Genomic DNA, 14,672 nt, shown 5'->3' with positions numbered 1-14,672 from the left:
TCCATTTGATGACAACCATCATCATAATTATCACCATCATCATCAATAAGCCCTTTTAAAGTATTTATTATGTGCCAATCACTAACCTAAGCAAAATGTGGTCCCTGCCTGCAAATCCAGTAAGTGCCGCCAGGTAAAATGGTGGTGCCTTGATTGTGGAATCCTTAAATATAGTTCATAGAAACATAAGATAAAGCATCTAATAAAACCACCCTACTTAATGAAAGAGTTATATTGAAGAGTTTTATGAATCTCAAATTACTACCTAAATATGAATTTGTACTACTAGAATTTCCTTTCCTGAACACACCCTAAATTATTTAAACTTTATTTTAATTATCTTGAAATCGTGTTTTTTATCTTTTTCTCAGGTTTTCCATGACTATTGAAAGTTGAATTCTAATGTTATCCCAGAAAATATATAATAAAATTTATGACTAAGTAATATTTATACATGTTTGTTTCATCATTTAATTTACTTTAATTTACTTTTTATTTACAATGACATTTTAACATTAATATAATATTAATATAAGGTAGTATTTTATTAATTTAGTCTTTTTTAATTGTGATCCTTATATGAAACTATTACTTTATTCCTTTAATGAATTTTCATTTAGTTTGGCCTTGATCTCATTTTTCCCTGATTAATTTATCCATTATAATCATACACAAACATACATACATATATATAATTTCATCTACATACACATACACACATATGTGAAAGACAATATGATGTAGAGGATAGGGAAGAAGGTATTAAAGTCAAGCAAAGTCACATAGCTTTTCAGTGCCCCAGACAGTTCTCTGAAGGCTTACATCAACACGTAGTCCTGGGAATGACCTTAATTTAGAAAGGCCTAGGTTACCTACTACAGCTGGGGCCATCTGCCAATATAGCTAGGGCTTAAATCCAGTTTTTTTTTAAGCCAGTAAAATCCATGCTTTATTAGCTAATAAAATCCAGATCTTTGTATTTGTAGAGAATGTTCCTCCCTAGAACCTCCTTATACTTGGCAACATCAAAAGTCCATACAAACAGAATCTGTGTATATATGTTAAGTACATATGCAGATGGAATATATATGAATGTACACATAGTTGTAGATTTAGACCTAGAAAAGAAATGAGGGATCAGTTACCCCAATCCTCTCATTTTGTTATTAAGGAAACAGAGGCCAAGAAATGCAGAACAACTTTCCAAGGTTAGAGAAGTATTAAACAGTAGATCCCACGCCTCTTCCCAACCACAACATATCCAGTTCCTTTAACAAGTGTACTTCAACTTTGCTCAACTACAAAATCAGAATAATAATTGCATCCATCTTGCAAGTCTATTTTAAGGACTAATTGATTATTGGTTAAAAAAAAAAAAAAGAAAAAAAAAAAGAAAAGAAAAAGTACTTAGCAAAAATATAGTAAGTGCTTTGTAGTATTCCCTTTCCTTCAGGCTTAAATATTTTAGATCAAACCTTGTCCTCATTTGTAACAGTACAGTGTTATGCTTAACAACAAAATTCATTTCTTCTTTTCTTCATCTGAACTCCATAGCCTCTTTATATAGAATAATTTTAGTATTTCTGGACTCCATTGTTTACTTCTATAAAATGAGTAGGTTAAATATCCAGGGTCTCTCCCATCTCTGTGTTCTAACTTAAAATATATGAATAAGATAACATAGCCACAGTGTCTTTTAAATGGGATTTGCTAGTTATTTTTAAGTACAGTTATCTCATATAATCTATGCTCCAATAAAAATTTTTTTGTAGTAATTAGAGATTAAAATCTGAAATATTATATGGAGAATTGTCTTTTTGTATGTGTTTCAAAATGCATGCATTATTTTAATTGCCTTTTTTAGATCATAACATAATCTTTTCTGTGTCTTTTACCAGATGTAACTACTCCTGAATCTCCAAAGAAAGGGACAGAAGCTTCTGTGTTGAATGGTGGTTTAATACCACAAACAAAAGCCAATGGTGTAAGTGGTCCACAAACAATAGTGCAACGGAAGAAACTCCTCAAAGCTCCAACTTTAGCTGAATTGGACAGCTCTGAATCAGAGGTAAAGTACTGCAGCTTTCTCTAACTTCAATATGATAAGTTTTCTTTTCAATTTAGGATTCCTGGATACCATTAAAATAAAGTACTTCAACTGGTACTTCACATTTTCTTAGTGTTCTAATTTCTTAGGTAAGAAATAAAATTCAGGATATTTATCGAGAAATGGAAAAATCATGCACAAAGTATTATGCTAGTCCGTAATGACAAGGATAAAACTGAAAAAGCACCAGAACTTAATGAACTTACTTCACTGGTGGTAATTAGTAGAGCTAGGATTTAGATTGAGATCTCTTCTCAATAATAGCTGTTTTTTTACCACTACATCCAGATCTTCATCATTTTGGTTTTTTTTGCCGAGGCAGTTGGTGTTAAGTGACTTGCCTAGGGTCACACAGCTAGGAGTGTTAAGTGTCTGAGGTCAGATTTGAACTCATGTCCTCCTCACTTCAGAGCTGGTGCTATATTGACTGTGCCACCTACCTGCCCCGTAAACCATGTTTTAATGGCATTCGTCATGTAATCTCAGCTCATGAGAAAAAATTATGAGGATACTTGGACAATTAGAAAAATGAATAGAACAGAATTCAGTGAGGAGCTATTACATAAAAGGAGGGAACCAAAATCATAGAGAAACAGTCTGTTACATGAGGTCAGGGAAAGTATTTCATCAGAGAAGGGTTTCTATTACTAGCCTAGACCATTGAAGACATATTAGATGTCTTGCCACTTAAAAGCCAACCCAGTAAATATTCATAGTTGCGGGTGTTATGTAGAAACTGTGCTAAGAACTTTGCAATTATTATTTCACTTGATCCTCACAACAGCCCTGGGAGGTAACAGTGCTGTTATCATCCACATTGTACAGCAGAGTCACACATCTAATAAGTATAATAGATGTCTGATTTGAATTCAGATCTTCCTGACTTCATAACTGCACTAATTAGTGCCCCTAGGGTTGAAATAAAAAGCAACTAAATACGTTAGTTATACATTTTCTTTATTTATTTAGAATATTTTCTTATTCATTAAAAAATCAAGAAAGTTTTTTTATGTTTTCATAAAGTTAACCCTGCCCTCACATACTCAAGCATATTATTTTTTACATTAAGGCAGTAATGATAATGCCAGCAAGCTTTTCTTAAAAAGAAAAAGAGAACATTAAAAATTTAAAAGAACAACTGGAGAAAGCTAGTTAGCACTCATTCCCCGACAGTTCCTTTTTTTCCCTCCTTATTCCAAGTTATTTATTTATTTTTTTGCCTCTGTTGACTTTTAACTGTAGATACATGAGTTGATACAAGTAGATATGGTGGCTATGTGGAGAAGGCTGGGGTAATAGGCAGAATAGAGAGAGTGTACCAGGAAACAGGTAGAGATGGCAGGGAAGATGGTGTATTGTTTGGTTGATCTTTTTGTGGAGTAAAGGCACTTAATCTTCAAACCTGAAACATGAAAGAAAAAATGAAAACAGATTTCAGTCACTTGTAAATCACTTCTCTCTCCCCCAAACCTAAACTTAACCTTAATAAAACATTTATTTTGCTTGAAGGAAGAAAAATTAACCCACAATCCATTTACTTTTAAAAACTCTTAACTTGGACTGGAAGCAGTGGAAAAGTAAAACCTTTTCTTAAAGTTGTCTCATATTGTGCAAATTTGTATTAGAAACCTGTTATTAGAATACCTCCTCTTCTATGGAAATGTTCTCCAGAAACATTTTTGATTTAACTATCTCCACACAGATACCATCTAACTCGCCCATCTATTCCCATACTAGCACTTTCTTCTTTGCTTTAGTGTTTGATTTTCATTTGGTTAAAATTTTATTTTCTTTCTCTTTCCACTTCATTCCCCCTTTGGAAAAAAAATTATAAATTATAACAGATATATTTAGTTGAGCAAAACAAATTCCAACGATGGTCATACCCGCAAAATACCTGCACTTTGATTAGTGATTCTTCATTCATCCTCTGGAATTAGGGTTGGTCATTACCTTGATCATAATGTTTGATTTTATAATTTTATTGTTATTGCATAAATTACTCTGTTGGCTTTGATCACTTCATTCTGCACAATATAAATATTATTATATAAATCTTTCCTTCAAGTTCCAACCAGAATCTTACCTTCTGCAAGAAGCTTTTCCAAATCTTCCTTAAGGCCATTGTCTTAACTCTGAAATTATCACCAGTATATTCTGTGTATGTCTTATTTGGACATGGTTGTTTGCATATTATTTCCATATCAGACTGTGAGCTCCTGGAGACCAGGGCTGTTTTTTGGATTTTTTTTTTTTCCCTATATTCCCAGTGCTTAGCAAGATAAGCATTCTAGAGCTCTGTCCTGATCCCTTTTCTTTCTCACTCTCTACACATTTTCACTTGGTGACCATATCACTTCCCTTGGGTTTTATTATCTCTATGCATAGATATGTCCCATTCTGGTTTAAACCTCATTTTTCTTCTGAGTTCTATCAAATTCTTTTGAGAAATTTTGAACCATAATTCTATCTCTGCTGAAAAGGAATTCACAGTAATGAGGAAGACAACATTCAAATACTTTTATTTTCTACCTGGTTGCAGTACTTTAGCATGCCCCATGTGCTGGGTACTTTTGTTCCCAACTCCCAATTTTTAGTTTCCTTTTTGTATTTTGTTTTCCTCCATTACATTGTAAGTACCACAAGAGCAAAAGCTTTCTTTCTTTTTTGTCTTTCTATCTTCAGCCCTTAGCCTAGTGGCTAGCACACAAATAAGTATAATATTAGCATAGTAAATGTTTACTGACTACTGAAATTCATATAGTAGCAATGCTGTAAGCAGAACAGTGTCCCACTGGATAAAGAGTGGGAGGGGGATTACAAAAAGACTGAAAGGGTAGGAAAAGGGTGGGATGTAAAGAACTTTGAAGTAATTTACAAAACAGAAGGTGCTGACAGTCTTAGTAGAAAAGATGACATATGTGGGATATGTTATGGAGAACTTGATCACTAATTAGATGGGGTAAGGGATGACAAGAGGTTGAGACCCTAGATTGCTAGCCTAGGAAAAAGATGGTGCCTTCAAAATAATAGGAAAATTTGAAAGAGGAAATTTGGTTTTTTGGTTTGGTTTGGTTTGGTTTTTGTTTGTTTTTTGAGTGGGAAGGAGAGTGATGGAATAGATGAATTCAACTTTATGTATTTGAGACATATAGTTTGTCTGATAAACAGTTGGAAATATTATGAAGGTCAGAAAGAATTTAAATAAGGACAAATAAATCTGAGAATCATCAACATAGAGATGATAATTGAATCCATGGGAGCTGATGAGATCAAGAAGTAAAATAGCATGGAGCAAGACTAGAAGAGTGAGATGACTGTGAAGGAACAGTCAGATAAGAAAGAAAACCCAGAAAATGTAATGTCAAGGAAACCTGGAGAGAAGAGAATATCAAGAAAAGAAGAAATTAATATGTCAAAAGCTACACAAAGTCAGGAAGAATGAGGATTGAGAAAAAGACATTAGATTTAGCAAATAAGAAATCACTGGTAATTCTGGGGTAGACCAGTGTCAGTTTCAGCATAGGGGCATGTTGAAGAAATCCAAAATAGTGCAACCAGATGGGAAATGAAATTATTTGCATATTGTCTTCTCCATTACTATGAATTCCTTTTCAGCAGATCGTTTAAAATTTCTTAGAGGCATTTGGTGAAACTCAGAAGAGAGAGGAAAAAGAAAGTTAAAAGAGTAGTGTGAAAGGAAATAAAGACAATTATAATAAACAGTTTTCTCAAAGAGTTCAGCCACAAAAGGGAGAAAAGATATAGGATAATAACTAGTGAGGGTTTATGGATGAAATGAGAGATTTCTGAAGATGGAGAAGACATGGGCATATTTGTAGACATTAGTGAAGCAACCAGAAGACAGAAGAAATTGAAGACAAGTGAGAATAAAGATGACAAAGGAGATGGTGTCTTGGAGAAGACTAGATATAATAGCATTGTGCAAGTTGAGGAGTTTAATTAGAAGTGCCACCTCTCATGTAAGACCAAGAGTAAAGGAGGAGATAGTGACAGATGGTATCTGGATGATAAGAGATGAAGTGGGAATTCTTGAAGGATATATTCTCAAGATTGTCAGCTGAGAACGTAGAAGGAGGGAGGGAGACCCATGAGATATTTGAAAAGGGATGAAAAGCTTTGAAGAAGGGCCTCTGGGGAGATGGATGATAAGTTGATTAGGGAGCTTTAAAAGGATTGCCTTGCCATTGTGAGAGTCCAATTAAGATCATCCAATAGACTTGTAGTGGATCCTCTCCACATGGTTTAATGATTTTTTCCAGTTTCATGTAATATCATGTGTAGAAACAAAGACAGCAGATGGTACAAATATTCCAAGGGTGAAATTGGTAGGACAAGATGAGAGTCACCATTGCAATAAGAGATCGAAGAATTTGAGAAGCGGCCAATATAGAGCTGAATTGGTTCAGAATAGGAAAATGGGAGGATAATTTTGCTACTACAGGTGTGATGACCTGTGAAAGAATTGAAAGAATTGAGGGATGAAATGAAGAATAATATATGGAGCTGCCAGGTAGAATGAGAGGTGGAATGAACACATAGTGATCAGATCCTTAAGGGAATTTCATCAAAGTTCATGAACGTGGAAGTATTACATTTGTGGGTAATGATAAGATGAAAGGAATAACTGCCTTTTTTGGGGGGCTGAAGTTTGATATAGGAGGGCCTATGAAGTTGGGATATTTAAGGGAGTATCAGTGTTTATGTTGAGTTCCTTATTATAAAGGCAAGAGCTGGAGAGGAGAGAAAGACTATGAGCCAGACATTGAATTAATTGAGGAAAGAAAGAAAGTGTCCTATTGGGTTAGGCAGCTGTCATAATTTTCAGTTAGTGGTAGATAGAGATTGAGTGAACCTCAGAGGAGGAGAGGTTACTGAGCAATAATGGTGAAGAAAAAGCCTGGAAGTGGTAGCAATAAGTATTCCAACTCTCCCTCCTTGACCAGTAAATCAGAGGAAATCAGTCAAAATGCCACCAGAGCTGCAAAGTGTGGCCGAAGAGGCCATGTCATCAAGAGAGAACCAAGTCTCAAGTGAGACTCAAAAGATGGAAGGAATGGGAAAGGAAAAGATTTAAAGTGAAAGCAAGTTTGTTATTTTTAAATAAAACTCTTACTTTTGTCATCAAAAGACCCCATGGAACTAAGTATGGTTTGGGAGTAAGCCCAGCATGAGCTGCTGCTGCCCACTCCTTCCCTAGTTGCAAGCTGGTCCATGTGTAGTGTTACAACCAGCACTCTTTTTGGAGTGAGAGAAGAATCCTTTATTCAGCGATTTGCATGAGAAGGAGGTGGGTTCACTAATGAGACTCCTCCAATATTGTAGTGAGAGCAATCTTTATACTGTTAGTTCACTTCCTTACTCCCTTCGAGGTTCGGATTGGTTGGATTTACAGTTATCATTACAGTTGCTCAGATTTACAATCAAAGTTATAATAGAGTTTACAATCCTCTTTATTCTCCCCAATTCCATATGCCAAAAGACTTGTGCCCTGTCATTGATCTTCAAAGGTTTGGGCTGTTTAGACCTAGGCCCCTTTATCAGGAGCTTGTTGTTTAGCCAGTTCCTTGACTCACTCCGTGATTGATTAGAGATATCTTAACAAGATACTTCACCTCTCCTTTCACCTGTTTGACAATATCTGTGGAAACCTAACATCTCATATTCCTTATACTTTTGTTTAGATTTCACTGACCTTAAATTTCCAGTGTCTAACCTTGGTCCATGAATTTGCCAGAATTCTTAAGTTTTTGCAGTGGTCTAAAAGTTACTACACTTGGACTCTCCTTTCTGATCAAGAAGAATTATAGTTCATGGGTTCCTCCTAAAGTGCCTCCTTTTCCTTTAGCATCTTATAAAATCTTTCCATGAGTGTCATTTGACCTGCTGACTTATTTCCCAGGCTTCTTTTTGATTTAATTTTTCCCCCAAGTTATATGTAACTAAATTTTTTATAATAGCTTTTTTATTTTTCAAAATACATGCAAAGATAGTTTTTGACATTCACCATTGCAAAACCTTGTGTTCCTAATTTTTTCTCCCTCTCTCCTCATTTCCCTCCTCTCCTAGACAGCAATAATCCAATATAGGTTAAACATATGCACTTCCTCTTAATATATTTCTACATTGATCATATTACACAAGAAAAATCAGATCAAAAGGGGAAAAATGAAAAAAAAAAAAGCAACCAACCAACAGCAAAAAAGGTGAAAATACTAAAACTATTATTTATATTTGTTTTTAAATTTTTGAATTCCAGATTCTCACTCTTCCTCTCCACCCACATTCCCCCTTCTTTAAGAAGATACATGTGAAGTAATGCAAAACATTTTCATAAATCTCCCCCCCCCAAAAAAAAAATACCCTCAAGAAAAATAAAGAGTATGCCTCAATCTATATTCAGACACAATCAGTTCTTTCTTTGGGTATAGATAGCACTTTTTTTTTTTTAAAGCTTTTTATTTTCAAAACATGTGCATGGATAATTTTGCAATATTGACCCCCGCATAGCCTTATGTTCCAACTTTTCTCCCCTCCCTCCTCCCCCAATGGCAAGCAATCCAATATATATTATACATGTTAAATCCAATATATGTAAACATATTTATACTATTATCTTGCTGCTTAAGAAAAATCAGATTAAAAATAAAAGAAAATATAAGAAAACAAAATGAAAGCAAACATTAACAAAAAGAGTGAGAATATTATGTTGTGATTCACACTCAGTTCCCATAGTCCTCTCTTTGGGTGTAGATGGCTCTCCTCATCACAACATCATTGGAACTGGCCTCAATTATCTCATTGTTGGAAAGAGTCACATCCATCAGAATTGATCATCATATAAACTTAACTATTGCCATGTACAATGATGATCTGGTTCTGCTCATTTCACTCGGCATCAGTTCATGTAAGTCTCTCCAGGATTCTCTGACATCATCGTGCTGGTTGTTTTTATAGAACAATAATATTCTATAGCATTCACATACCATAATGTGTTCTGCCATTCTCCAATTGATGGGCATCCCCTCAGTTTCCAGCTACTGGCCACTACAAAAAGGGCTGCCACAAACATTTTTACAAATGTGTGTTCCTTTCCCTTCTTTAATATTTCTTTGAAATATAAACCCAGTAGAAACACTGCTGGATCAAAATGTATGCACAGTTTGAGCTTAGCATAGATAGCACTTTTCATCATCCAAGTCCTTCAAAGTAGTCATGGATCATTGTAATACTGAAAATAGCAAAATTATTTGTAATTTGATCATCCCTCAACATTATTGTTACTTTGTACACAGTACTTTTCACTTTGCCTGAGTTCAAGGAGGACTTTCCAGGTTTTTCTGAGAGTATCTTGCTTGTCATTACCTTGTCATAACCACATACCACAGTTTATTCAGCTATTCCCCAATTGATGGGCATCCCCTCAACTTCCAATTCTTTGCCCCGAGAATAGAGCTGTTCTAAATATTTTTGTACATATAAATCCTTTCTTTAAAAAAAAAATCTCATTCCTAGTACTAGTATTATTAGGTTAAAGGATATGCATGATTTTATAATCCTTTGTGCATAGTTCATTCTTTTGATCATTTATCAATTGAGGAATGACTTTTTTAAAAATAAATTTGACTTCAATTCCCTATATATTTGAGAAATGACATCATCAGAGAAACTTGCTTTAAAATTCTTTTCCCAATTGCTATTGCTGTTTCCCCCTTTTATTCTATTCACTCTCTCCTTTCACTTTGATCCTCCTCAATAGTATTTTGCTAATTATCTTCTCCCCTCAATGCCCTCTTCTATTACTCTCCTCCTCTTCTTGTAGATCCTTCCTACTTTCCTGAACAGTAAGAACAATTTCTGTACCCAGATTGAGTCATGTCACTTCTTGCAATTTCACTAACTTCCTGTATCTCAGGGTTTGAAGTTCATCCCTCTAGAGATCATATGACACCCCCCTCCCCAGGGTCCCAGCTCTGGGAACAGGTATCATGTCATTCAATACTGAGAAATACTTCATCTAGTCAGTCCCATTCAGTTATATTCTATTACATTCATATATTAGAATTTGATCAGCCTTATTTCCATTGATAGACAACTACTTTACCTCCAGCTTTTTTACAAATTATAAAAAGTGTTTTTTCTTCCTCTCTTTTACCTCATGGTAGAGGGATAAGGAGCAGAGAGGCATGCATGTGCAATTGTATAGATAAACATGCATGTGTATGCACCTGCATACCTAGTAATGGCAATTCAAGGTTAAACAGTTTGTACAGTTTAGGTTTTTACCAGTTTAATTCCAAATTACTTTTGTATCTAATTTTAGAGTGATTAAATTAATTTAGTTTTGTGTGAGATGGGTGCTAGACCCTCTTTTCCAAATTAACTAATCAGAGAGAACTTCAGGTACAAAGAGAAAGCATTTATTTAATCCCTGCAGGGAGAGGCCCAGACACACCTGGGAGTCATCCCAACTCCCGCCATGTGCTCCTGAACCTGACCAGCAGGATGTAAAATACCCAATTAAATAGGAAAAGATCCAAGCCTTTTCATTGGATAGACTAAAAGGAAGTAACCAATGTTGCCCACTTCCTATGGGTCATGTCACTTCCTATAGACATGACTTCTTGAGGGTTTGACCTTAGAAAACACTTGGCTTCCTGCTACCCAGGGTTCAAAACTAAAAATAGAGATCATATGACTTAGGCCTAGAATCAGTACTGAGAAAACTTCATCCAATCAGTCCCATTCAGTTTTACCAGCAATGTATTGCCTCATCTCACTCACTACCAGCCTCTAAGACCAAGAGCCAGAGAATAACAAATCTTGATTCTGCAGCAATTCAAAATGGAGAGCCTCCAGTTTTGATCTGCCTTTTTCTTTCTATCTAATCTGAATTCTTTGTGAACAATCTCAGATGTCTTAGTTTCATGACATAAAGCTGGGGTAATCCTGGGAAAATGTCTCATCTTCCGTGGTTATCCTGAGGCATGGCTTGATTTCAATACAAGGTTTCATCTCCATAATTAAACCCTAGAGAATGGATGAAGTCATTCAGTGAGAGTCCTGGGAGAGGGGGGGAAAAAAAGAGCAACCACTATAGAGCCTTGGGATACACCTACTATTACAGGCTGTGATTAGGATGATAATCCTGTCTGGAGACCTAAAGGCAGGAGGAACTAGTTGGAGTAAATAATTTCTGTTCTCTCTTGAAATAATATCAATTGGACAAGTAAACTGCCTCTGGTACTGAAGTCTCATTTTGGGTACTGTAGTTTCTGTTCCTCTATCTCCAGATGTCTAGTGCCCCACTAATTTAATTGGTATATAACAAATTGGGGGAAAGGGTAAGAGAGAGATTTTCCCCAGTAAGCTCTTATGTCCTGGTTTTCCCATTACCATCCTAATGATAATTAAGAAAAAATGCACCAAATTACCTAGCAGAAATCAGTTTCTCTTCCTCATGTTTAGCTTAATCCCTTAAATAGGGGCTTCAATAAATAGGCAATAGCAAATAGTCATTACTGTCAGTGTTAGAAGTGTTGTATAAGTCAATAACTAGAATTTTATGATATATTTTATACAGAATTAATCTCCTTTATTTTTCTCATATACTTTTTTCATATACTCCTTTATATTTATACTGCTTTATATTTACTTTGGTAGAATTTGAAAATTCCTTTCAAAAATTGTTTCTAGGTTCTGAACCAAGAAGGAAGCTATGCTGCCAGTGTAACTCTTTAGATCTTCCACTTTGTCTTTTTTCAAAGACGCCTGAGAAAGGGCCATAAAATTTGGACCTAGAAAGGACCTTAAGTTCCTTGGAGATAAGGAGACTGAGACTCCTAGAAGGAAAATGATCCCCAAGGTTACAAAGCTAATTAAGACCAGGTCTAATCCTAGGAGTAGTCTACTGACTCCAGGGAAATGGTTTCTCATTCCCTTTACTACTGTGCTTCCTCTTTTCTTTAAAAGTTTTCCACAATAGCATACATTTATGTACCAGCTTTAGAGATAAGACTAGTTAATAAATTTCTCTGAATTCATATCATCTCTCAATCCCTATCCTATTCCACCCCTTCCTCTCTTGGTCCTTTTATTTTTTTGCCAGTAATAGCCAGGAAGAGGACTCAAAAGCATTTACTTTATCTATTTATTTGTTGTTTTTTTTTAAAGCATTTTATTTTCAAAATATATACATAGTTTTCAAATTTTACTCCTGGAAAACCTTATGTTAGCAATTTTTTTGATGTCTCCCCCTCACCCCCTTCCTTAGATGGCAAATAATTCAATATACATTAAATGTGCAGTTCTTCTGCATAATTTCCATAATTATCATGCTGCACAAGAAAAGATAAGATCAAAAAGGAAAAAGATGAGGAAGAAAACAACAAAAAAAATGAAAAACTATGTTGTCCACACTTAGTCCCCACAGTCCTCTCTATAAGGTGTAGATGGCTCTCTCAAAAAGTCAAGTCCATTGGAAGTGGCCTGAATCACCTCATTGTTGAAAAGAGCCATGTCCATCAGAATTGATCATCAACGTATAATCTTGCTATTGCCATGTACAATAGGCCTTTCTCATTGTTTCTTATAGAACAATAATATTCTATAACATTCATATACCATAGATTATTCAGCCACCCTCCCCTACCACTCAGTTTCAGTTTCTGGCCACTACAAAGAGAGCTGCCATAAACATTTTTGTACACATTGGTCCCTTTCCTTTCTTTGAGATCTCTTTTTAGGATACAGGCCCAATAGAGACACTGCTGGATTAGACAGTTTGTTTGATAGCCCTTTTGGCAGAGTTCTATATTGCTCTCCAGAATGGTTGGATCATTTCACAACTCTACCAACAATGTATTAATCCCCCAGTTTTCCACATCCCTTCCAACATTCACATTATCTTTTTCTGTCATCTTAGCCAATTTGAGAGGTGTGTAGTGTTACCTCAGAGTTGTATTACTTTATATTTCTCTGATCATTAGTGATTTAGAGCATTTTTTTCACGTGACTAGAAATGGTTTTAATATCTTCATCTGAAAATAATATATTTTAAGACATTTTAAAGTTGGTGGAAAATGTAGTATCTAGGACATGTTAACACATCTACCCTACTAATAATAATTCATTTTACTAATAATCTATTACAGATATTTTCAGTTTTATTCAATTAGAGCAAATTTTCACTAAGACCAGTAGTTCAAGAGTTACCTAGAAGCTTGAAGTGTTGCCTAAATCCTGAACCTAGAATAAAACTTCACACAACTAGAAAGTGTTAAGTGTCTGAAATCAGATTTGAACTAGGGTCCTCCTGACTTCAGGGTTGGTGCTCTATGAACTGCCCCACCTAACTGTCCCAAATAAAACTTTATAATTAAGGATATCTAAAGATAAAACCAACTTTAAATTAATTGTTCTTATGTCTGAAACTTAGCTATTTGAACTATGTGGCCACAGACAAAATTCCATTCCCCATTTGATGGTAACACAGCTTCATTACAGATCAAGTACCTGAGAAGAAATAAATTTTTAGCTATAGAAGCTCCAGGTTGATTCGTGCCAAAAAAATGTTAATTGGAAAAAGGGTGTTTCATATCCATTCATAAACTAACGGGGGAAAAGAGATAGCTTGCCCTTAGTATCAGTAAACTTAATTTTTTTTTTTTTTTTTTTTTTTTTTTTGCTGAGGTAATTGGAGTTAAGTGACTTGCCCAGGTTCACACAGGAAGTATTAAGTGGCTGAGGTCAGATTTGAATTCAGGTCCTCCTGACTTCAGTGCTGGTGCTCTATTCACTGTGCCATCTAGCTGCCCCCTAAACTGTATAATTTTTAACATCACAGTTGAACATTTTTGGGATTATTTTGCTGGGGAAGAGAGGTAGGATTGGAAGAGGCACCTTGGATGTTAGAAAGAATACTAGATTTGGAGCTAGACAATGTCCTGACTCCTTTACAATCTACCTCATGGAAACCACCATTGAAACTTATGTCTCAAGAGATTGGGGCTGGAACCATAACATAGCTTTCTAGTGACCCAAGAACAAAAGCTAACCTCGAAAGAGTCAGCTTCTTCTTAGGTTTGATATACACATTTGTGAGAGGATGCTCATCAGACTGCCAGCATGACTAACAAGAATCAGGGAAACTTCCTGGCTGAATCAGTATTGTACCTTTGTTAAACAACTTTTTTTTTCACATAATACCTCAATAAACTTCCTTATGAGACCAGTCAGATAGATCTATGGATATTTCATTATCTTCAGCTCCTAAACCAGCACCACTAGACCAGCCCAAGTCAGGTCTGACATACAGCAATTTGTAAGGTGCCTTCCAGGTTGATATGTATTATCTTGTGACTCTGTGAGGTAAGGCTTGGCAAATCATATATAGTCATTTTTTAGAAATAAATTTAACCACAGCCCACATAACATGTTCTTAATAATAGTCCATACCCAAAAGGCACAGTATTCTAATGCTGTTGGCTAGCTCTTCCTCCTTGAAATTCATGTGACCTACACTGTATCTGGGATAAAGATTAAA

General features: G+C 35.3%; 1 protein-coding gene across 2 annotated transcripts in view; it reads left to right on the top strand.

The window, feature by feature from the left end:
* Positions 1 to 14,672, top strand: part of SPIRE1 (spire type actin nucleation factor 1) — a 191,921-nt gene that overhangs the window by 156,700 nt on the left and 20,549 nt on the right. For both annotated transcript variants that reach the window (XM_051970489.1, XM_051970488.1), the window contains one exon: positions 1,899 to 2,068. In XM_051970489.1, the coding sequence (XP_051826449.1) occupies positions 1,899 to 2,068 (170 nt within the window). The remainder of the gene's footprint in view (positions 1 to 1,898; positions 2,069 to 14,672) is intronic.

Source organism: Antechinus flavipes, chromosome 1, assembly GCF_016432865.1.
Source record: "Antechinus flavipes isolate AdamAnt ecotype Samford, QLD, Australia chromosome 1, AdamAnt_v2, whole genome shotgun sequence".
Classification (NCBI taxonomy): domain Eukaryota; kingdom Metazoa; phylum Chordata; class Mammalia; order Dasyuromorphia; family Dasyuridae; genus Antechinus; species Antechinus flavipes.
Note: the sequence above shows the minus strand (reverse complement) of the source record. Positions and strands in the feature narration are given on the sequence as shown.